The sequence below is a fragment of the Drosophila biarmipes genome, chromosome 3L (assembly GCF_025231255.1).
Source record: "Drosophila biarmipes strain raj3 chromosome 3L, RU_DBia_V1.1, whole genome shotgun sequence".
In the NCBI taxonomy this organism is placed as follows: Eukaryota; Metazoa; Arthropoda; class Insecta; order Diptera; family Drosophilidae; genus Drosophila; species Drosophila biarmipes.
In genome coordinates, this window is record NC_066613.1 from 9,901,528 (window position 1) to 9,926,988 (window position 25,461).

At 41.3% G+C, this 25,461-nt stretch overlaps 1 protein-coding gene across 1 annotated transcript; it reads right to left on the bottom strand.

The window, feature by feature from the left end:
- Positions 1-1,653: 1,653 nt before the first annotated feature.
- LOC108028615 (cell death protein hid) lies at positions 1,654-18,812 on the bottom strand. Its single transcript, XM_017100535.3, has 4 exons — positions 17,949-18,812; positions 4,946-5,444; positions 4,031-4,355; positions 1,654-1,979 (listed from the first exon to the last, which is right to left on the bottom strand). Exons 1-4 carry the CDS (start codon positions 18,310-18,312, stop codon positions 1,899-1,901), a joined length of 1,269 nt encoding a protein of 422 aa, XP_016956024.1. The 5' UTR covers positions 18,313-18,812; the 3' UTR covers positions 1,654-1,898.
- Between the last annotated feature and the right edge of the window lie 6,649 nt (positions 18,813-25,461).

Genomic DNA, 25,461 nt, shown 5'->3' on the forward strand with positions numbered 1-25,461 from the left:
TAAATTTAAAAACGGATTAAGTCGCATTGGGTCAAAAATATAAATTTCTTGTGTTTCGTTCTGATTTTCTTTCCATTTGCTTCGTTTTTATTTAACTTTTTGTTCGAGTATTTATGGCAAACCAGAAATCTTATCGACTTCTGGGCGCGAGGCCACAAAACTTTACCGAGATCATTGTGAAAACTAATTAGCAATGAACCGAAGAAGCAGCCGGGACAATTCCATAGCTGACATCCCGGTTCAATTGATGCAAAAAATTTACAAAAATAATTTTTCATTGGGTATGGATGTAGTTTTTCTGTTTTGTGGTAGTTCAAATTAAGATTGATACATGTGTACGAGGAAATGTTCTATTGCGTGGCTGGGATTTGTCTGGATTGGGAGTTGGGATTCGGTTGGGGCTGTCACTTAGGCTACACAAATAATATTGCTCTATGTACAAATATAAACTCGTGTCCGAGGACAGCGCAATATGCTCACTAAACCGACTTAAACATTCTAGAAGTAGAACTAAAACGCTTGGCGAACCTAAACCTAGACTTTTCATTAATTTTTGTTTCTGTTTCTGTGTTTCACTTGCTGCTTTTTATAACATTTCTCATTGTAAAAAACGGTTGATGTATTTGTATTGTATAAATCCATGAGATCAATGCGATTTTTGGGAATTGTTTTTTCTTTCTTTTTGATTGATTTTCTCTTATTATTTTCTCTATGTTTGCTTTCATGTCACGGTATTCGATTAGCATTGAAACGCCCTGGAAATTCTAAGCAAATAGTGAAAATTGCCTTTAAAATATGTGTTCCTCCTCATTTCTTTTTACTTTGGCTAGCTGCGGAGATCAACTTTCATTAATTTCCATTGTGAGAGATCATTTATGTGCATTCCAAAAAAGACTGTGTAAGAATGGGAAAACCATCTCTCTCCTGGCCAAGTTTCAATCGCTTTGCCATCGACTTCCTGGGCGTGGATCTTAAGACTACTGTATTGTGAGACCAATTTGAATATGTTGATGAACAAACAATGACAAAAAATTACAAGTAAACATAAATCATAAGAAATTTAACTAAAATAACATGACATAAGCCGTAGACACAAAACATCACAAAAATGGCGTAAAAACTATATACAAAATTAATTTAATGATTTTTCATTCATTTTTTTTTTGCGTTTTCTCTGCTTTTGTTTTTTCTGTTTGTTTTAACAATTAAAGCTAGGTGTGTGATTTTTTGTCGACTTACATTAAAAAATTCTACTAGTTAAACATATTTAAAATATACTTTTTGTTTTTCTTGCAATTCGGAATTACAAATGCGAAGACATTGAAATTGCAGTTCACTTTGTTCTACAATAGAAATAATTTTGTTGTTGCTTACGAAAATGCAAGTGTGGAAATGATTAAATGCGAATCAAAGATTATCAAAAGTATCTCAAAAGTGGCAGTTTTCTTTTGCGTATCTCTCTTTTGTACTTTCCTTTTTTTTTCGTAATTTGTAAATATCTCTCAAAAGTGCGTACAAAAATATGCATATGCAAAAAAATAAGTGTGATTTGAGTCTCTTGCCAGTCTAAGAGTTTTCGTTACTTTGAGCAGTATTAATTGTTCACTTTGAGGAAAGTTCTGTTTCGTTGCGATTTAGAAATACAAATGCAGCTACCATAGACAGATAGAATATATTGTTCTTGTGTCCCGTCAACCTTCTTAATCTTATGTTGGCTGTGTGTATGTATATAACAATTCGTTTACGAATTAATGACTTTCTGCTTGCGGCTTGCAGTTCAATAAATTCGTTGAACTTTTTACGGTTTAGCTATAGCTATATCTATGTATAGATCGGCATATATCTTAAGTGCTAGCTGATTTAACTATAGATCGTTCGGTTGCACGTCTCCCGCGGTTTCATCGCGCCGCAAAGAATCCACAGCCCATGGCCAGAACGAAGACGGTCACAACAGTTGGCCAGGTGAAGCTCTGAGGTTTCTGGAAGGGGAAGAGAAAAGGGGAATTGGCATTAGTCTCTTATTTCTCATAGATACATTAATAAAAAAGCAACTTATAACAACAAGTTGGATAAATATTTGTGGCAATAGAAGCACCTCTCCACGCAGAAGAAATGGACTCATTTTAACCAATAGCTCCCCTGTGTGGCATAAAATATCTAAAACCGCACACGTGACCGAAACCACCCCTCCGAAACCCAGCCAACCCCGCCCCTCAATCAGTTTGAACCGTAAATCAAGCGAAACTATTGACTCGCCAGCGGATGAACTCCGTGTGGCCTGACCCAAATGGGCGGTCAACTTTTGTCCGGTCACTGGTGTAATTATTTTTCTATATAACGCACTTGACTCCCCCGAACCCGCATCAATGGTTATATAATTTACACCATTTATTTGTCCAATAGTCCACGCTTCAATGGTCGCAGTGCGGCGCGTGTGAGTGATGAGGTGGTGGCGGTACAACCACCAAACAACCAACTGACCCCACATTTATTATGCAAATTCGCTTTTCTGCTATTTTTGTCCGAATTTTAGGATATATTTCGGTGGGACTTTGCGGCTTTGTCGCTGCGGTTAATGGTATGAAAGGCCATCGAACATGTGGCCATATTTTGATTTGATTTTTGGTGGGGGAGAAATTACTGCGAAATAAACACTTGGGTGACTAGGTGCTATTTGATAGAAAATGAAATACATTTTATAATTCCGATATAAAAAGTAATTCTTCCCAAACTAAGAAGAAACTCTGATTAATTCCCCCTTTATGGGATTATTCCCAACGTATTTATGCATGAGTACGGGTATGTAGGCCTGTGCATTTCAGATTGCGGAATTTCTCACGCTCTCGTTTAGCAGCTGACAGAGTCTCGGATAAGGTCAGATCCCAGGGAGCTGAGTGGGCTGCCCCTGCAGCTCCCGATCAGCCGCAGCCTCCCCAAGGATGGGCCCCCACAAAGCGATGGGCGATAAGAGCGGAGGGCGCAACATGAATTACAATAAAAAACAAATCAAAGTGAATTGGAATAATAAAATGTGGGCGCGAATTGGACTGGAAATGGTATCAGGTCTGAGTCGAAGTGTGTGTCATGCGATTGCGATTGAATTTCTTCGAGCTTGCATTTCTTTCAATTGCGCAGGCAAACGCGCAAGAAACTAAAACTAAAAAAGCGCGACGCGTAAAAAAGTGAGCTCAATGAGGGCCGTCACAAAGGCCCGACTTAGGGGGGATACATATATGGTATATGGGGCTATATGGAGGCGCCTGCCTTGATTAACATAAAGCGAGACGAGACGAGTCGAGCGGAGACGGGACAAGTGACATGAGCGACTCTTTCTCTCCGCACTGCGCAATTAATTTTTATCACACATTTAGCATGTGCAAAAAGTGTTATACACATGCCCAGGCCGCACTCTACTAGGCGCAGATACATTTGCGAGCGTATCTGCACTCCATCTGAATCTGCGACTCCTTTCGCCTGCGGCAATTTGTCATTCCTCGGCGCGTATTTTTAGCGCTCTTCCTCTAGTTGAGCCTTTGAAAAATGTTTGCCACGTGCCACGGCTTTCGGGGCAAGAACTGCCAGCTCCAGCAGATGTGTGAAGCCCCGAGTTAATGAACTCCCCAACTTATCTCCTCTTGTTGTTCTAATTGCTGGATAGTGGGGGGCGGCGAAAACGCTGTCGGTGCCTATAGAAGGGGCCTGTCAGTCTCGAATACTTTCTAAATATACCAACTATGCAGATTTGATGCGATTTCAGGGTTTGAAATAGTTAATAATCATTATTTTCTGTTCCATACTTCTGATCAATACTTGTGAAACCTAAAAAGTTTGACTATTTTGGTGTTTTTGGACTACTTGTTAGGGTTAATAAGTATTCATTTTATGCAGAATTGATTCGATTTTGAAATGTGTAAACAATATTTAATAGCCCTAAGGTAATAGCTTATGGTGGTTTTCTGTTCATTATTATAATATTCCCTGATTAATACTTATATAACAACTATTTCAGGATCAGTTAATATTCCCTTACCTTCTCCTCGGCCTTCGCTTTTTGCCGCTCGCGCTCCACCTGTCGCTGCTGACTGGCGTGGCCACTGCTTCCACCACTCTCCGCCTGGGAGGATGCACTGTGGTCACGGGGCTGGCTGTTGCTGTTTGGGCAGACTGGGTTATTATCGCCGCCGCAGTGGCTGCTGGAGCTCTTCTTCTTGCGCGGCGGGATGCGTCCGTTGAACTCCTGCAGACGCTCCCGGCCGGCCGTGAAGTTGTCGTAGCGACCGCCGAACTCGTCCCAACTGGCCTCATGATCGCTCTGGTACTCGCGCTCATCCTCGCCCGTCGAGGTCAATCGCTTGCTGTGGGAAGAGACGCAAAATGGGCACTATGAGTATCGCTGCACATACAGACGGGTGACTTGGGAACTTGGGAACGTCATGAGCAATTATCAGTCGGTTCGGTTTGGCTTGGCACTGTATGTGCGCATAATCCAGCGACAACTGGGCGATTTCATTAATTAAAACTTGGCGTTGAGTCATGGGAATTGGATTAGGGGTCGGGCGGAACGTAAGGTGCTCAGATTGCGTTAATAATCTTGCTATTACGCATGGTACTTAGTTCTTAATCATTTGCATGCATTGTGAGAAGCTGGTTCTCTCAAAAAATTGTCTAATCATCGGACCCTAGGGTCTGTAATGAATACCCCTTAATATGAAGGGCTAATTAGGTTACAAGGTTAATATATTATCTACAACTTAGGTTTCATCTGGAAATAATGTATCTTTTAGACATTTTTTTGATATTCCAAAAGGAAACCTCCCCTGGTCATCCTAAACACATTACGGTTAGAGACTTTTCCCCACATTTTTGGAGCTCATCGATCCGAACCTGTTCCTGATTGCCCCCCAGGCACTGTATCTTTTGGCACCCAGCATCGCCGGCTACTCACCGTCTGGCCGCATCCGACTGACTGCGCTGCAGGCGCATCTTGGGCGCCACTGGCGCCGACAGGGGCGTCGACGTCGACGAGAGGGGGCTGTGGAGGTGGCCGTGCCAGCCGAAGGCCGCCGACGAGGTGGAGGTGCCCGCACTGGCCGTGTTCGGAGTGGGTGGCGGCGTGTAGGCGGCGTAGTAGGGACCGCCCATCCCGAAGGGGGCGGAGTGGTGCGGCATCATGTGCGCCGACTGCTGTGGGTAGCTGTGGCTGCAGTGCATCGCCGGCGCTGACTGCGGTGGCATTGGCTGCGGTGTCGATGGCGCCGGATACGGCGGATGTGGCTGCGGCTGCTGCTGCCGGAAGAAGTTGTACTCCTCGCCGGAGGAGAAGCTCACGCTGGTGCGGGGGGTGCGCGGGTGCGGATTCGGGTGGCCGTGGGGGAAGAACACATCGCCGCCCGTGAAGTTGCAGGAGGGGCTCGGCGGCGGCGGATACTGGAAGATTTGAGGGGCTGCAACGAAAGAGAGTGATTTTAAAATTAATAAACAGTCAGCATTGGATAATAGTTATCTAAGATACATTTTTAAGTATGTTATTTTTTTAGCAGGAAGTATTAAATTCTTTTGTTGACTTGTTAACTGTTAGCACAGTAAATAGACCCTTTAAAATTAAAATTAGCTCGCCCTCTGGATGATGTACTGTGTAACTATTTATACCCGCAATAAAGATCACCCAACAATGGACGAGGTAAACAAAGGTGGCATTGGCCGGTTCTGGAACGAAGTCAACTTGAGTCAGTGACAATGTAGGGAAGTGTCTAAGGTCGGGGTCTGTGGAACGCATTGTCTTGCCAACTGCCACTTAGCCGACTGACTGTAAAACCTGCCGTAATTATGGCAAGTCCTCTGCGATCATAAAACCGCCCATAAAGCGATCTGGTAGCCCCCACCAGCTACAGGCTTCAGTGCACATTAAAGCGGAATATCTTCATATGCTGGTGCAGCAGGAAACCACAAAATGGTGCTTTTAAGATAAATGTGCCAATAAGATTTCATTGAAACGTTGCAAATATTTTATGGTTCTCGGTCATCTTTATTTCGACTCCCTTAATTAAGTATTACGGCGGATTTACCAATAAAACTAGTCATTAAAGGTTTTCTTATCATTTATTTTATAAATGAACCAGTAATCATTATGCAAGTTATTACAACTTCCTAAATACACATTTTCATTCCCCTTTTGATACGTATCCCCGAACAATGGCAAACAAAATTCCACTTACTCGCCGCGTTAAGAATCTAACAAGCCGCCTGAAGATACATTTGTATCTCAGTTGTTTACACGTCATTGCCGATTCTCGTGCTCACTTGCTCCCAAGTATTTTGTCTTCTTTTTGTATCTTTGGCAAACATTGCCAAGAGCATCCACTTGAGTGGCCCAACTTGAAAAGTATCTGTATCTGCCAGTGGGATCTTCCAGCTTCAGCATCATTTATGCATGTAAGGAGAAGCGTATCTGCATCTTCTGTTTGACTACCAGTTGTATTTCAATTTTTGCCCTCCTCTTTTTTCCACTTGCAATTTCATGCAAATCGACAACAAAAGCGTTGATAGGTAAATGCGCTGCTAAGCTGGCCACTTGATATGCGCATAAATTGTGAGCTGCCCATTAGTTGGGTGTACTTTTTCATCTGTATGATTTCTTAATGTTTACTTACTTAAAAAGCCATTGCCCAGCGAGACAAATGATTGATTGTAATGCAAAATTTATACAAATCGCCAGCAGCCGGCGGCAGAGGTACGAGTATCTCACAGATACCGATTACCGGACAGCAAGAACGATAATTGACCGCAGGGAATGTCCGACCATCTAGCCAATACATCCATCCATCCGATCTGGCTGTCCGCCTGCCTCTTTGTCGGTGGTCAGTTTGCAGATACACAATAATGTCACTCACTGTCAACCTGCAGGCGACTAATTTGCAATTTGACCCAATAGCCTTGAACTCGAATCGAATCGGAACGAGCCCACAGCTGTTGCGTTCGCGTTTGCATTGGCAGTTGCAGTTGCAAGAGCGCAAAAAATCTGTATTTAATTGCGGGCCAGGCCAAGCCAAGACAAGCCGATCCGAACCGAACCGAGGCGAAGCGAAGCGAGTTAAGAGCCACTCCTTTGGCCGCAGCCTTAGCATCTGTATCTGTAAGATACTGCCAGGCATTTGAAACTAGTTTGCTGTGCAGTTCGCTGGCTAGCAGCTGAGCAGAACTCACGTGCGCTCGCCGCGCGCCATCGCAAAGTCGCTTCTAACCTTGAAAATCTGCCAGCTTTAGCTTCAGCCTCAGCCTCAGCTTCAGAAACGAATTGAAGCCAACGGCAGGGATCATTACTGCCTGGCCAACTTATATAACTAGCCGTGCCATGGCGATGCTGGTGCACAGAGAACAAATAGCACTGATATCACCATTCCAATATTGAAGGGATATTTTGTTTAGGAGTGAGCCCAAAAAGTGCTCATTTAATATCAAAAATAATTGTGTCATATATTACCAAATAAATTATAGTCCCATAAAGTGATCTATATTAAGATCGTTACAACAGGTATACATTTTCAGTCATCAATCTAGTACTAGGTGTTAATTCAAATATTGAGTGATTGCTTTGCTTAGTATTATCCCATAGGTAAAATGCTATTTGAATACCTTGAATAACTTATATCACCCATCGTTAACTTAGATGAGGAAAAATTACATATCCTTTGTGAGCTGACTTTTTCTCATGTGCTATTACATATTACAATTTTAAATTCCAAGCCTTGTAACATACTTGCCAATACACTTCTCCCTGTGTATTGATTTTGTGATGGAATTGACGAGCTATAGCCCAAGCCAAAGCCCGATAAAAATGTTATTACTAATTGCAAATTGTGTGGAAAATTATTTACCAACTCATTTCGTTTGCCATAGCATATACATATGAGATATATTTTCATTCGGTGCTGGCACACACTGTAAAACGTCAATATAACTTATCCAAGCGATCGTAAATCGCATAAATTGCCGTGGGTTACTAAACTGTGATTTAATCCGAGATCGGAAAAATACGCAAGCAAACTATGGAGTGATTTAATCTTTGGCTAAGTGAGAATGTTTTCAGTTCTATGATTAAACGGATTTGTTTAACAATGTTATCTGTTTATTATCTGATATCTCAAATATTCACAAATAAGGAAAAGCTAAAAACTATTAAGTAATTTTATCTGAATATTTGCGTTCAACTCTGTTGAGCAAACTTAGTGCTATACAATTTATATATTAATTAGGTGTGAATCAAAGATTACTTATTCTCCATTTATTGTATTTGTTAAGTGTAAAGGTGATAATTAGGATATCAAATAAGGTCTATTAAAGGTAAATATACTTTCTTTTGAGTAGTTTTTCATTTAGGCAAGTGTACCTAAAACGCAATTGAATCCTAACAACGTTGGCTCCCTGGCCATCTCTATAAGGTAGTTGGTCCGATCGGCACCTCAACGATTTTTATAATCGCCCAATGCGGGCGCTGCAATTGTTGGTGACGAAACGTGACCAATTGTTGGGAGTATTGTTTTTACTCTAGCTGCTGTTTCCACGGGCGACAATATGTGCAAAATGTTTAATTGAATTACGAGTACCAGTCGCATCTGGGCAGAACAACGGGGACTGGAAAAAAATGCAATTATGTGTATAATTCACTTTAATTCTCCAGCGGTTCTAGGCGATGTTGCAACCATTTCTAAGGCCGCTGGGCAGCAGCTGACAAACATCAATCAGGCAAAAGTTTAACTAAGCAGAACGCCTCAGAAAAAGCCCAAGAACTGCTCGGAGGCAGCGGAAAAACGTGAAAAATGCCTCGCTTTAGTTGCCACACAAAAGAACAAATCGTCGTCGGCAACGTTGAAATGCATTTTTAGTTGTGCCTTTGCAGTTGATTGCATTTGCAGTTGCAGCGGCAGTCTGCTCGCCTACCCGCAGCATATGTTGCTCATTATAACCTTGGAGTGCTGGCTAAATGCAAAAAAGTACACATAAAAATATACTAGAGTCACCGCGCCGCACGGGCGAGTATGAATAGATACGAGTACGGGTTCGAGTACTCGTATCTCTGGCGGCCCAACTCGAACAATTGCGTCGCACTTCGGAATCGGCGGCTAAACGAGTTTGCAAGTGCGAGTCCGTAAGTTGGTCAGTGGAACGGAATGGGAAATGCCATATGGATTGGCCAGATATCGGGAAGGAAGCTATGGCCCAGCCGAGGTGTAGGCAGGAAGTTGTGGCTGGGAAAGATCACACAGAGGATCTGACACTTTAACCCACTCAGTTACTCATTTGGTATACACTTATCTTAGGAACTTTTTGCACAAATAATATCAAATTTAAGACTCATTGTACTTTGACTTATATAGTGAATGCAGTATCTCAAATAAGTTTTTAAGGGGAGGAACAAGCATGTTCCAGTCAAAGCTGGTACAGAACTCATTAAGAAAGGAAGTTATATCTCCGATCAGCCAACTTGGTTAATAAATACCTCTTGGCTTCACCGAGCAATCTCATGTTTCATTTGGGCCATCGAAACTCCAAGCCGTCGAATCTTTCAGCAAACTGCAATCTCTTATCCCAAAATCTCGAGGTCCTCAAGCGAAGCGGCAACTTCACTTGACATTGACATTTATTGATGAATATTTAATTTAAAATTAAAAAAATAACCAGCATCGAAACACGCTCAAGATGACAGAACAAAGGAACACTCCACACTGAACTCCTTCTTGAACTCAGGCCAAGCTGAGGATTACAACATGAAAGCCACGTCGGAGACCTGAATAACTTGGCCAAAAGTGTAAAAATCATTTTACAGTTAACACAAACGCCCACACACGAGGGGGAAGCACAATAAGCCGTAAGCAACAGCCGAAAACAGTAAATAAAATCCCACAAAAATTACATTTGAAGTCGTTCATTTAAGGCGATTTGTCGTCTGTCACGATGCGAGATTACTAATTTGGTTGGTCAACTCGCGTTTCAGTTCGTCAGATCGTCTGTCACCTCGGTTTAATTAGGCAACAGCTGAACACAGGCGATGTTTCCCCACGGATGAACGGCACAAGCTGCTCAGGGCCAAGGCAAGTGACTAATGGCTCTTCAGGAAATCGGTAGAGAATTCGGGAAACAATGCCGATACTGGCTCCAGATTAAGAAACTCCGCCTCTCTATATATGACAAAAGATTGTTCTCCGAATGCCTTTTGGGGCCTGCACAATTCGATCAAGTTTTTGTCTCGAACTGCATGTCAATCAGGTGTCGATCTATGTACGAGGCTCAATCCACAGATCACATATCCCGCTGTTAATTACCAATTTTGGTAAGCCGCTAATTAGCCATTTTTGGAATGCGCGACTTTCGGAACAAAATATGAACGACCAAAAGCAGCGGTAAAAGCATGCGGAAGCTAATGACAAATTTGCGAAAGTCACATGATTCATGTGAAAAGAAGGAGAAAGTTCGGGATGAGATGCTCCAAGAATGATTCTTTGATCCACAATTTAATTGAATTGCGTAATTCCTCAAAAACAAAGGGAAAGTTTCTTTGTTGGCGATTTGGCAAGCCCAGATTGAATCAAATTCACGCATCAATTCTGTGGGAATCCAAGAAAACAAACAATGAATACTATCTACTGCACTGGTGCGTCAGCAGAAAGGCTCGACGAAAAAGCCTAAGGTCAAGTGTGTACAGAGCAGATAAATCCCATATAGTCGGCAGTTCTAAATCTACACTTTGATGATCCGAGGAGGCGCGTTTAAAAATATTTTTAATCTTCTCGGGGCAAGGCTAACCTAAAACGGGGCCAGCAAACACGCAAGCAATAGCTGCAAAACTAAAGCTAATATGCAGGAATTTAATTAAATATCTCGGGAATTAAGTGCCGCTGGAAAGCGGCTTCAGGGAATGAGGAAACCCTTTGAGGGACAGCTGAATGGAACTCCGAAATTCTCCCACCCGCCCGGCATTTTCATTCTTTGCCAATTTCCATGAGAGCATTTTCTGGGAATAGCTCAAACGCTTATCACGACAGAGCAGCTAAACCAGGGGCTATAGAATGTGCAAGCTGCTCAATATTTTATCAGCGACAGACAAATGCAATTTTTCAATTTCCTCCTTCACTCCGCACAACAAAAGCAGAACAGCTTAAAAGGCCATAAAAAGCCAAGGGAAAATCAGGCGTAAGACGACGTTCCCAAGGAACTCGTATAGTACGATGCACATCGATTGACAGGAAACTGAGCGAAACACAAGTCTTTGGTCCTGGCAGTTGTTTGCATATTTTCCGGCGGTCCAAAGGATTTTCCGGAGGAGCGGAGCATGTGTTTTGTGTGTCGGAGGAACATATAAAAATGGCTGGGCAAAACAGTAAAATATAACTGGCTGAATCAGCTGGAAATGAGATGAAAGAAATGCTAGGAGTGGATGGAAATTTAAAATATTCCCAAGATATATTGTGGGTAGTAAAGTGTAACTGCTTAGCTAAACATTTTTATAGACCAGAACTAAATTATAACTCTGTAAAAGCCAAAGCTCATTAACTAGCTTAACTGCTAGATCTAAACGTTTCTGCGTTTTTTAATAATACCCCTTTAAGGTACGTTTTCCCAACTTCCGCACTAAACTATGCTCATAAATTTTGCCATCGCCATATAACCGAACTTTATTTCTTTGCAACGAGCAAAAAGCATTTAGCAGTTGATTAAACCGAATCTCCTCCCAGCCACACGCCGCAATTAACAACGTAAATGCGAAAATTACAATTAAACAATAAATAAAACTGTACGCCAGCATTCGATCAGATGCAACGCAATTAAAATAATTAAAAAAGAGAGGAAAACCGAAACAGAACTGCGGCCGCAAAACGGCAAACTGCACGTCTCAACGCCGAGGCAAAAAGTTATTAATAAATGAATGGGAATTGCATATGCGACTGGGCCAGACTGGCTGTCTTCGCTGCGTCATCCAGTCCCCAGCAACCACTCGGAGGTGGCGTGTCCATAGGGTTATCTACACTCGATCCACCCAGGCACCCCGCCAACCCACCGAACCACTGAATGCACCGATCCGCCGAAGCACCCACCCACCGGCTGCCTCTGGCGTACTCAATTACACGAGCTTATTTGTTGATTTAATTGTCGTTCGGCACTTTGTTTGCACATTTAGTAAGCGCATTTGATTTGTTTACCAAAGAAGTCGATATGGATATGGGCACTCGAGAGGCGGGAAAATAGGAGGGGCTCTGAGCGGAGTTCGGTCTATAATATTTTAACACAAAATAACAAAGTAAGTTCTCGAATTAAGAACATTTTTTCTTAAAAACTTGGTGGGTACATCTAGTGTTCAGTGTTTTTGATATCACAAAAAATGGTAAGACGAGAAAAGTCAATTTAACTGGATCCCACACATTTAAAATATTATCAACTTAAAAATGCCGTTCTATATTTAAGAACATTTTCAACTCAAATCAGAATGCCCCAAATTTAATTTTTAATAAAATAAAAAACCCATAAAATGTTAGGCTGTAAGTTGGTTGGTGCCATTTAACTATTATACAAGTTAATTTAACTCGCAGCAGAGTAGAGAAAAAGCACGAATTTTAGTTTGAAAGGGTTTACATTGAAGGTCAGTATAATGAATAAAGTTATAAACAGTAAATATACATTTAACATATATTTTTCCCAACTTAAGCCCCTGAAAGCTATCCCTGCCTCATTAAAACTTCCCTGCAGAGCCGCGAAAAGACTTCCCCTTTGGGAATCGGAGAACACCTTCAGCAGGAATGTTCCTTTGAGAGCTCATCGCGGGGAAAATTTGAAAGTTAACTGGTGTCTGGAGCGTTCGCCAGCTTGCCAATTATAACAAGTAGCCAGGTATGCTGTCTGCCGCCCGTTTTTGTGCCGAGGAGCATATCCTGTTCTTAGTTTTCCGCCTTTTGATACATATCCTTTTCCACTTCTGCCTTGAGCGTGTCGCACAAGTTCCATTGTCCCGAGCTGCTGAAAAGGAGTCGAGTTGTCGGCGAAGAAGGGGCTTCGCCCGGCTTGTCTAGGCTCAATTTCATAACAAAAACTTGAGCACGTTCTATCCCTAACCCCCGTCGCCCCTAACTTAACCCAAACGCCTCAGTGCAAACAATTTAGCACGGCCTCAGCGGAGACTTAATCAAAAGCCAACTTAGGAATCCTGGCAGACTGTCGTCTGAGCCCGATTCAACGGACTCCCGACGCTTATAGTGCCTCAAAAGTGTCAAGTTTATACCTGTATTCAGGTGATATTTTTTCTTATTAGTCAAAGTGCCTGGCGGCCATTTAAACTTGAAAATGTGTAAAGTTCATTGCGCTGAATGGTGTGAAATGTAAACAAACTGGTGGTGGTATTTCTAGAATAGTTGGGAAGACCATAGGAAAGTACGAAGGCCCGAGTTTAAATTAAACATCTGTCGAGAAGAAAAAATTGTTCATACAGGTTAGAACTAGAAAAGAAAAAATCAAGAGCAAAATGTACTAGTTTTCAGTATTTTTGATTTTCACTTTTTCAACAGCAAGTGCTCTTGAAATCAATAGAATATTAACTTAAAGCTCTTTTTACTTTACTTGCAATCCTCAGATGAAAAATGTGCTTCGCAGCTGGTCTTCTGCTCACCAACTACTTTCAACTTTTACGAGCAAATAATATTCGAGTAAAGATTTCCGATTCGATTTGTCGCAGCTGTTTCGGGCAGATCATCAAAAAATTTATGAAGGCAGTAAACTCATAAAAAACTATGCTGTAAGAGGAAGCAAGCCTTAAAAAGCGATTGTCTTAAATGAAATGAAACAATTACAAAAGACGCAGCTCAATAAAAACACAATTTGCATGGGAAAAATAAAGAAGGCGAAGCAAAAACTGAGGGAAACGAAAATTCACGGTCAATGTAGAGGCGAAGCCGTAATAACCAAAAAATAATGCAGACAACGAGGGAAGCAGCAGAAAGCCAAGTAAAAAACATACAAAAGTCTGCTCTGTATAAATCAGCTTGGCAACAGGCCAAACAAATCGAGACGCAAATGACGATGATGAAAGTGCAGGAAAAGCCTCCTATCCTAACCTCAAACTCGTCCTCCTCCTCCTCCCATTTTCCCACCCCTTTGGGTAGGCTGTACAAAATAAAAAAAAGAGTTCAAAACTTGCGGTTAATCGGAGCCCTTGTGCTGCCTCTCTCTCCAACTCTCTTCCCTCTCTCTGCGCAGCAGTCAGCTGTGTTTGTTGTTGCCAGGCAGGATGCGGCAGGGTCGCCATTTTTGCCGCCATTATGCCGCCGCCTTACCGTTAGCGCCGTTAGCTGCGGCAACGGCACCCACGAAGTTGCCGAGCAAAACAAAATGGTTGAAAATGTCAAGTGCGGCAGCGGCGCCGGCAGCGAAACAACGCCTAGCAGCAGAACAGCTGTTGGCAACAGCAAAAAGTGAAGCCAAGCCAGGCGAATGATGCGAATTTGCATGCCAAAACGAAGCGGCCGAGAATTGGGGTTATGTGAGGTGGGACTGCGAGGGGCAGTATCTATCTGTGGTTGAAGCTCGGTACTTTGAGATACTTTGTCAGATAGGTACTTGCTGAAAACCTACAAAGGTAATCTATTCAAAAGCAAAACTATTATTCCGCATTACATTAGTTTTGTAAACAACTTTAATAAGGGAATAATCGGGTTTACTACTTTGTAATGAAACTAGTTGTACGGAGATATCCCGGAGATATACTGTACCCTTTGGCCAAACAAGCTCTATTAAAGGGAGATACTTTGTACCGAGCACCCGTTCTCATCCCTGATTAGGAACCACTGCTGTCATTGCACCTTTTGTTGGGCGCCATTCGGAGTGGGCCGCGGGGTGGCTCTTTGGATGCCTCTGGATGCTTAATCCTCTCCCGAAACAAAGGGCTCCCTCCTGCGTTTTTTGTTTTTGGTAGGGAAAAGCTCTGTTGGTATTTAGGAATTTTTGTCGGGGTTGTTTGCGCCTCGCATTTTTAGGCTTTTAGGGTTGATAGCTGCCTGATGACTAAGCGCGTTTCAGGGCTAAAAGTATTCTGTGCTTCTGGCTTGCACATAATGGCCGGGCTGGGGGAACCAGGAAAAGGGTGCTCGCATCTTGGTTAACTGCAGTTTATCCCGTGCTCGCTTCGAGTGCTTTAAGCATTGTTCACTACTTTCGGGATGTGTCACTATTAGATAAATTATCCACTCGAGTGGCTAACTGAAGTAGACGATCGCAGAGTGTGGATAAGGGCTTCTAGAGATTTGTGGGTAAAATGTGATTAAGTGGAAACTTGACTTTTGAAGGAACGATGTAAAAGATATTACTCCATGCTTTGCGAAATCGCAGAACTCTAGCTGTGATATGCAACAAATAGTTCAAAAATATGATGTTAAAGACGGCAGAATAATGAAACGCCCAAAAGTGAGTCACGCCCAAAACCAAGAAGGGAACCCTCTTTTTTTGGCTTGACCAACTGTTGCTGACAGTCGCGAAAAAGGCAAGAAACGAATAAAACGGCCAACGTAATAAAACAACAATTTGGCCAGACCGCAGCTGGCAATCATCGACAGCGACAAAATCTATTATGCAAAGCCAACACAAAATTAAGGAACGCGAGTGAAAAACCGCAAAGCAAACATGAAAAGCGCGCAAAAAAGGAAAAACTGAGGAAAACAATAAAAAACTGACCGCACTCAACGTGGCCGAGCACAAAAGCTACTTAAACAACCGTTAAGGCAAACACTTTGCAAATGGCTCACACCCTCGGCCCGCGCGGCCCCTCGGAAAATCGGAAAACTAGTTGCCTAAGGTCAAATGGCGTTTAATAATTTGGGTTAGCCGAGCGGGCTGCAACAGATACGGGCGCACTGCGATCGAGATGCAGATACGTATCGCGCAGATACCCAGATACATGGCCCCACACTCGAGCGGCTCAAAAGTAAGACATTCGACTCGAGTTTGGCGCGTGCCAATTAAACGTGCTTAGCTCTTTGCTCCCAGCCCTGTTTCACCTCTTCCGGCCTCTGCGCCCCTGCTTTTGGCCAGGTCTCTATTTCCCGCTCTCTGCTGGTCCAGCAGCACACGCCCAATTTTTGTGGCCAAGAAATAGGGGCCGTATCGCATGACAGCCGACTTGGCAGTCGTACTGCCGCTTACCACATTAGCAGATTTCAGTCGGGATTGGCGGGAGATTTATGAGCCTGGTTTAGGGGACTATTACCGAAGGGGAGCTATAAAAACGATCTTGTTGTGATCGATTTATGCCGTGTATCTGTCCTGCGTTTATTACTTTATTTACCAACGGAGATTAGGTAATGTATTATTTCTCGGCTGTTCCCTTGCCGTAAATATTTACCAACTGAAACTGTTTACAAATTCATTGAAACCGGATCCCTTTACTCCAGTAATCCTGCATGTTTGTGCTTTTGCATTTTTGTGACTTCCAGTTTATTTGGTCGGCCCCCTCCCCCAATCGAGACTTCTCAATTACCTCTCAATTTTCCCCTTTTTGAACTTGTTCGATTAATTTTTATTGAGTTACCGTTTTGGGTTGCGGCTTCCTTTCGAGTGTGGCCGAGTAATTTAATGCAAATTTCGCGTAGCCTTCCGCTCTCCCTTTTTTTTGCTGATAAGCTGACAAAGTGCTGACCTGACCATACACAAAATAAAAAAACTGGGCGAAAAACACAACCTGGAGGCAGTTGACGCAGTTGCTCGAATCGCTGGATGAGTCAACAACCTTGAAAAGTGAAACTGCACGGGGAACTGAAGCAGTTAACAAATAAAGTCACAACAACAACCTGGCTAATTGCTGACCCATTTAAAAGCGGGAAACACTTTCTTGACCATCCAGGTAGAGGCTCGTGTTAAAGGAGTAGGAAAACGTAAAGATCTCTTAATAAGGAAAAGTTGTGATTTTACGTTTCATTCACAAAAAAATGTTCTATAAAAAATAAGACTTTGTTAGTCGAAACAATTTAGTTTTGAGCTCATTTTCAAAAATAACAATCCAATGCAAACAAGGGTATTCAAAGGTGTTAAACTAATTTATGGGTAGTATTTCGTTGAAGTATTTTTCTAAGCGGTTTTAAACTTTTTTTGTTATGTTACAAAATTCCATAAAATTATTATTTATTGTTTTGTGTTCTTTTATTATTTTTGTAACCCAATTTCAGTGAAGTTTTCTAAAAATTACTACTTTTCTCGATAAATATATGTTCTTTAATCTTTAGTTTACCCTATTTTTTCCTTATATTTTAGTCACTTTCGGAAACTTCAAACTTCACTTAAATGTTTTGGAATAATGCTTAAAATCATTCAAACATTCAAAAATCAGGATAAGAAAAGATTTTATACTCGTTTTATAAATCACGATCGGTTTTGTTTAAATTTGTTTATTATACTTCTACGAGCTGTGATGGTTTTGAGTAACCATTCTCAATATTTACTGAAAATGTAATCGAAATTTTAAAGGTTCTCACTTTTCTAAGGGCAGATCTGGGTTTAAACGTGTAATATTTACTATGAGTCTGAAAGAGTAGAACATCTCGTATCTTTTGAATGATATAAGTTTTGTATATTCTCAAACCGCAAACTCAAGTTCTTAGTGCAATAAACTGGTTATATATAAAAAGATTATATTTCTATTATAACTTTTTCTTTCTTTTTAAAGATATATACTTCTATTTTATTATATTAAACCACAATCTTAAGTTCTGAGTTCAATAAACTGATGCTATATCTATAAAGATTTACTGTTCAACTTGGCTATAGCAAACGATAAGATTTATAAATCAGGAGAACTAATAACCTCCAACTTATCTAAAAAGTTGTACTATCTTAAATGGATATATGTGTATAACCCAACAGCAGTCCCAAGAACTGCAGTGGAAAACTCGGCTATGTTCCGAGGATCTTCGCAGACTCACCGCTCTGCTGGCTCTGGTACATCCTGACCCACTCGTAGAGGGCGTAGAGCACCTGGTCGGTGGGCAGCGGCGACTGCATCGGCGTCTGCGTGGCCGACGAGGTGGTGGTGTTCGGCGACTGCGAGGCGGCGCTGCTGGCCCCGTCCGAGGACGAGGAGGCGGAGGACGTGGATGCGGAGGACGAGGACGAGGCCGAGGAGGCGGAGGACACGCCCGAGGAGGAGGTGGTGGAGGAGGCGCTCGAGGGCAGTGGGTGCGGGTGCGGGTGCGGGTGGTTGTGGGGGGAGGAGTTGCCCGAGGCTCCCGACGAACTCGAGGCTACGTCATCGGCGCCGCCCTCGGGCAAATAAAAGGGCACGGCCATTGTGTGTGTGTGGGTGTGTGTGCTGGCTTCCTTTTTGTCCTTATCCGCTTCCTTCCTTCCTGCTCTTTGCTTGCACTTCGCTCTCTTCTGATTGTTCTTCGCTGGTTTGTTTTCTTTTCTCTTGGAACAACTTTTGGTAGAGTTCACTTTAATTGATTTTGTACTTCTTGTGCAAGATTTTGAATATTAGAAACTTTTGCATCTTTTCGTGCAGTTTTTGTTATGATTTGTTTTCGGTTTTCTTGATTTGTCAAGCAACACTCAAGTCAGGTTTTAGGTCGGTTGGTTAGTTTTTCGGATTCTTTTGCATTTTTCATCAAGCCCTTTCGTGTTCAGAACTGATTTAAAAACACAAACAACTGTCGTCACGAGGGTTCTGGTTTTTTGTTACTTTGCTGTTGTTGTCAATTGGGGAAGAGCACTTAAAACGTGTCGCAGACTCAAGGAAAGAGGGCAGAAAACACGTCTTACTGGCTCCGCGGCTAAAAAAGAACTGTTCGCACTGGAGCCTCAAACTACGGCGACGGCGAGTCCGCTGCGACGTCGGCAGCGAGGCGGCGTAGGCGCAGCGAGCATAGGCCGCAGCCAGTGCAATCGCAGTCTCTCTCGCTCTCGCACGCTCCCGCTCCTGCACATGCACATGCATGCAGGTAGTTGTGGGCGGGCGCGGGGCCAGGGAGGTGAGAGAAAAAATTAAAAAAACTCGCTCTTTGTGTACCCTTTACTGGCCGTATAAGAGGTTGTACTCGAATTCGTCAAAAATGTATTCATATATTAAGAGGATTCTTTAGCCTTGATGATGGTACACTTAGGCACGTCGCTAAAAAAATAACTTTTACACAACAAAGTTTTTAACTGAAAAGATATCATTCAATATAATTTAAACTTGTTAAGCTAAGTGATCATTTAAAAAAAAATCTTATAGAAATAAATTATGAAAATTAGTAAGTTACATAAAGTAAATAAAATTATTTCCATAACTATTAAAAGTTTTCGAATAGCCAAAATTCCGTTAACAAAGGGAAGATAAAAAATTGATCCTCCCAACAGCGAGTAAAGGGTATGCCTGAATCGGTGCTCCAAGGCGAACGTTCTTTCTCGTTTCAACTGAGAGTGAGTGGGCAGGCAGGCTGTGCTCGAATGTGTGTGTGGGTACACAAAGATCTTGTTGAGCAGGTAAATGCAGAAGAAGAAGAGACAGCAGAAGGAGCGAAGAGGAGGCAGCGACGCCGACTGCTCTGCCCAGCGAACACTGAAGCAAAACAAAAACTGCAATTGTACAATGCTCTCCGCTTGTGGTTGTTGCTATTGCATTTTGCTCTTGCCTCTTGATTTTGATTTTTTATTTGTTAAAAAAGAGAGCGGAGGCAGCGTGAGCGAGCGTTTTTAAGAGGCTTCAAAACGCAGTAGAAAGAGTATGAGTGATTGGGAGTAGATTCTATGAGCGGACGAATAAAGCAGTAAAAAAAATACTGAAAAGGTAGTAGACAAAGGGAGTAGCTTTTCTCTAGAGCTCCTTTAATCAAATTAAAATTTAAATAAGATAAGGTAATACTTACTATATTCATCACTTGTTTTGAAGGGTACAAAAAGTATTATCCTGTATTATCTTTCTTTAGTCAAACGTTTTATATTATAATTTTAATGAAATTATATACATTAAATGAAATTTTTTAAAAACTACTTAAAAAATAAAACGCGTAATTCGTTGGTTAACTCATAAAAGATACTCTATAAAAATTAAACTGAATAAAATGCGATCTATTGATTCTGTTAAAATGACAGCTTAAAACTGTTATTTTACAGAAATTATAAAATACATACTTGACTGTCAGTCAATATTTTCCATATTGATTTGGTTATTTTTGATCAATTTCACCATATTTCATAAAATTCACTGTGCAACATGAAAACCAGTTTCTGCTTTTCTCCTCTCTTCTTCTACTCAGACCCCCTCCCACCCACACTCCTCATAAACTGGCTTTTTTCACTCTTTCTCTCCTTAGCTCCTTCTCTTTCTTCCACAACTTTGCGCGCGAAAACGCTTGAAAAATATTACGAAATACGCGTAAAACACCTTTATGCCTCTAATTCTAATTTGATGCCAAAAACGGCAATTGATTTTAATTAAATGTTTATAATTTAGGATAATGAAAAACATACGCAGTTTGCACTTTAATCTTTATTTTACGAGTTTAAAACTAGCTAAAAACATTGATAAAAGCTTAATATTTTTGGATCATAAAATGTTTGTATTACTTTCCATTCTAAATTCAATTACTTGTAAACCATTAACTATTATTTCATTTACCTTACCCTATGTACTAAACTAATTTAGATTAAACTCCAAATAAAACACCCAATCAAGGTCAACTGAGGTCAAAAGCAAGCCGATATAGCTCGCAATGATAAGCTACGACTCAAGATACATTACGCAAGGATTTCCGCAGATGATGAAATACAAGAACACACATGCACAAAACAGCATAAAAACATGAACATGCGCGAGCATGCAACAAGCGAAGAAGTCCGAGGCAAGGCGAAGGAAAGGAGGAGGGGCAGGGGCAAACACGGATTAAACAGAAAAAGGGGCTCGATTTTGCGATTTATTCTTTGTCTCTCCACAGCTTGCTTATGTTTTTAGACAGCTTTTTTAGTATCTTTTATCTCTCCGTTTGCAACTCCAATTACTCGAGGCAGTGCAGAATAAATAAAAAATATTTGGATTCGAAACTGATTAAGCGTAATATGAGTGCTCTGTGTCGTCGGATTGGCTGCCAGAGTCCGTAAAAGCAAAAATAAGCAAATACGGGGGGCGGGGGTGTTTTTCATTTTTCAAGCTGAAAACTGAGATAAGCCTGCTCCGAATGGAGGTGGTGAAATCCACTCAAAGACGTTTTATAGTTTTGATAATACGCAGTTTTTGGAATATCTCGTACGACTGTACCGGTATTAAATCTTTGGATACCAGCCTATCAAATAGTTAATTTGAACAACGAAAATACAGACTTTCCATTATATGGTAGGTGTACTATTAAACTTTACTATTTTTAATGGTTAAGTTAACCCTTTTTTTCAGTGAAATTAATTTAATTTATTTTATTTGAATATAATTTTAATATTTATAACTAAAAACATGATTACGCAATAAAATATAAAAGTCTATCTAAATTATAGCTTTCATATCATTTTTTTTATTAAAAGTATATCGATTATCACTTTTGAAAAAGTAAAAATATTAAAAGTTAAAAAAAATTATAGCTTTCATACAGTTTTTTATTAAGAGAATAGCGTGATAACCGCTTCTAGGAAAAATGAACTACAATAAGTAATTTATAGGTCTCTAAAACTGTAGTTTTAAGATAAACGCACTGGAAGTTTTTAAGTTTAAGATATAAATTATTTAGACACAGTTAAAAGCAAAGAATTATATTCATTCACAAAGTAATAGACACGTTTCGGTAGTTCTTATGGACAAATTAACAGTCTGAGAACACTCAAAAACCTCCAGTCCTATCAGAACTGAAGGCCCACAAATCAGCTCGCCACGCGGGGAGACCAGGCAAATGGAGTGTGGAGCAGTACAAATTAAAAGACTTCCCTGTTTGACATTTCTGGGTCAGCGACCCAAACAAGCTGCACTGCGGCCCCCTGAACCGGGGCCCAGCCCGTTTCGCTGCTGCTTTTCCATTATTATTGAATATGATTATGTGGCACGCTGCAAAAGCGAGCGTGAATTATTTATTACACAATTTCTGCAGCCCAACAACAATGAAAACAAATAAGTTTCTGCACCCAACGCAGGTCCACGTCCACTACTATTTCTGGCGGGCTACGCAAAAGTTGTGACGAAAACGCTGCCGTTCGCCCCAATAAAAATAAATAATAATTCATATTTGCAATAAGTAGCGGCAGCCGCTGCAGAGCAGCACTAGCAACAACAAGCCACTAATAACAATAACAACGGGAGCAATCAATTAGGAGGAGGCTAAACAACAGTAAATTGTGCGCCTGCGCAGCGGCCCAGCGGAGCGGGATGGCGGGCAGGGGGAGCGAGACGGGCGCTGGCAGAGCGGCAGGCTGTTCTACGCAAATTACCGTTAAATTAAGAGCTCGCGATCGTCACTTAAGCGGGAGAGTTAACGCACAGAAGGAGAGGGGGAGATGCTGGAGTGAGCGGGAGAGCATAACAAAGTTAATAGAACTAAATGTAAAATATTAAATATTTAAGAAACACTTTAGTTTTAACAAATTTAAATCCGTTTTAAATATATTCACTAAATAATTAAGGAAACATACAATAGTGGATTCATAAAAATCAAACATTTTATTGAAAATCCCTCCCTATAACAAGTATCTGATAATGCATAGCGAAAACTTCAGCATAAATCACGTTTTGAGGTCTATCAAATACCATATTAACTTAATTATCACTAGAGTTCGTATAGATGTTTAAATGTATCACAATGTCTAAAGCTTAAAACTAGTTAGAATGTTAATATAACTATATATAAAATATTAAATATTTAAGAAACACTTTAGTTTTAACAAATTTAAATCCGTTTTAAATATATGGCTCTAAAGAACTAAAAGTAACATAAAAAAGTGGATTCTTAAAAGTCAAACATTTTATTGAAAATCCTTTCCTATAATGCAATTAAAACTAGTTAGAAAGTTAAAAATTCTAATTTAGAGTGATTTGAAATCTGAAATCTTTTTATTAATGAAAAATATTGGGAGGAAATTGAAGAAAAGCTTGTGTATTATGGTAACCTAAAAACCTTATATTCATTCTTAACATACACCCTGTAGAAAATTAAACCCAATCTAGATTTCTATGAATGTAATCTAAGCTTCTAAAAATTAGCTAGTTCTTTAACCTCCTCTGCTGTTTTACGGTTTGTTGAGCGATTAGGAACCATTTTAATTGGGGGAGCACGCACTTGTGCCTGGGGACCTGGCACCAGGCCCATCGTAGATGTGCGATGGCGTGTCTCCAGGATGTGGATGTCACTCCCCTATCAATTTATTGATTTAGAGCCCCGGTTTCCCCCTCGAACTCGCGCTTCCAGCAGCATAAATATTATTCCCTTGAAGAAGTTACACTTTCCGTGGCCACCCATTTTTCATTTCTTTTGCTGAGCCCCCCGCCCGCAATCAGCATCTGCCATCTCCCGATGACCTGCTCTTGATAAGGCACAGGCAGCACGCCCCTCCTTTCGCTGCCACCAGCCCTTTCACGCCGCCCATGCCAATTGCAACTGCAACTGCAGTGGCTGAAAATGAAGCGCGCGGCAGAAGTTGCATACACAGAAAACAATTCGTTACTTACATAGGTTATATGCTACTTATATTACATAAAAATCAGAATTCATTGCTATTTATGGAAATACTAATATCTTTTTAGAAAAAAATTAATTAATGAATCACGCTAATATATAGTTCAGAAAGTATGTACACCATTTTTAGAGCATTAAGCTTCGAACACCTGTGGTAAAATATAATTTTCAATAATAAAATAGTGATAAGGTGATATAGTGATATAAAAATGTCACTATTTTTGATTGGAATTTTAATATTTTTTAATATTAATTAAACATTTTATTGAAAAAGTAGAAGTTAAACAGTTAAAAATCTTTAAAGATAGAATGGGAACCTATGTAGTGATATTTTTGCACAATATTAACCTATACCTATAGGATCAAAGCCGGAATTATTGATCTTATCCCTTTTAGCATCATATTTTTTTCAGTGCAGTAGGCCCTGCAGATGATGGAAGCGAAGAAGAGGAGGAATCTGTACGAGCAGATGAGGAGCGAAAGGCAGCACGCGACCAAAGCGTCACATGTGCCGCAATCTTGGCCAGCTCCAAGCGCTCACAGATACACACCCATACAGAGGCCCCAGCATAGGCTGTCGCACTCCCTCCCATCCCCCACCCCCCATTCGCATCTCCCTCCCCCTTCAGGGGCAATGGCAAAGCGAAGCAGCTGCGAAAACGCCAAGAACGTTGACTTTGTGGAAAGGCAAAAAATTGAAGAAAAAAGGGGAGAAATCGGGGGAAAGAACACGATGATGATGATGTGGGGAACTTGATGCTGTGCTGAAAGGGGGCGGTGGTGGGGCGAAGGGGGCGCCACCGCAGGCCCGAAAGGGGGCGGGCCGCAGGGGTTACAGTGCGCCACACCTTCGACTTTGGGTATTTGTTTTGTACAGAAAAGTATATTTCAAAATGCTGCCTAAAGCGAGTTAGATTTATTAAAAAACTGTCTATAGTTCAAACTAATTTGTATAATATTTGATTAAAAAAAAAATATTTGTTAAAAAAACCTTACCCATGCTTGAGAATGATATAGTATAGTTAACCCTTGGTAATGATTTTTTGGTAGTCTTTAAAAAAGAACAAAAACTGCTCTTAGTTTGAATATAAAATTTAAAAAATTAAACTAAAATGTAAAATGAACGTTTAAAACGCGACATAGCCAGCCTCGTTCCCCAGCCTGGTAGAGCAGCATCATCCGGAGCCGTATCCCAACGTCATTACCATCCGCAACACGATGATGAGGATGGTGGTGAGCAGCGCATCCAAGTGGGTCACTGACCTATCAAGCGCAAGACCTATTGAGCATTGAGCCAAACGGGAGGCCCGAGAGTGGGCGGAAAAGCGGAAAAGTCGGGGTGCCAGCAAATGCGGCCTGTTGTCTGCGGGGAAAACCAAAACAGAAAATCCCTCTTTTTCGCTCTCTGGAAAACGAAAGCGCGGGCGAACAAAAAATTAAAATAAACGAACAGGGGCGCGCACCAAGGGCAGCCAGCAGGAGGGGTTGGAAAGGGCGGTGCGAGGGTGTGGAAAAGCGGGTTTCCCCATGTAGGGGGTATGCGCACACACTTTAGGTGTCAAAGTGAAACTTGGCCGCGGGCGAAATATTCTTTTTCGTCGCTTTACCCCCTTTTGTGGCCATTTTATTTACATTTTGTTTCAGTTTCCCCCAAGAAGGAAAAGGGGTTACCCGTGGCACCTGAATTGGGGTAATTTGTGCACCAAAAGGATAGGGTCCGTCGAGTAGTTCAAAGAGTTTAAATAGCTCGAATAGGTCTGAGAAGAAGGCCATTCAGAGGGGTCTCCTTGGCTCCGATTGAGCGTGGCTA

Bases quoted from the DNA above. Each gene is read 5' to 3' on its own strand.
- LOC108028615 (XM_017100535.3), bottom strand. From the start codon at position 18,312: ATGGCCGTGCCCTTTTATTTGCCCGAGGGCGGCGCCGATGACGTAGCC. The intron at 5,445-17,948 runs GTGAGTCTGCGA...CTTTCGTTGCAG, and splicing joins GTACCAGAGCCAGCAGAGCG to CCCCTCAAATCTTCCAGTAT. The intron at 4,356-4,945 runs GTGAGTAGCCGG...CTCTTCCCACAG, and splicing joins CAGTCGGATGCGGCCAGACG to CAAGCGATTGACCTCGACGG.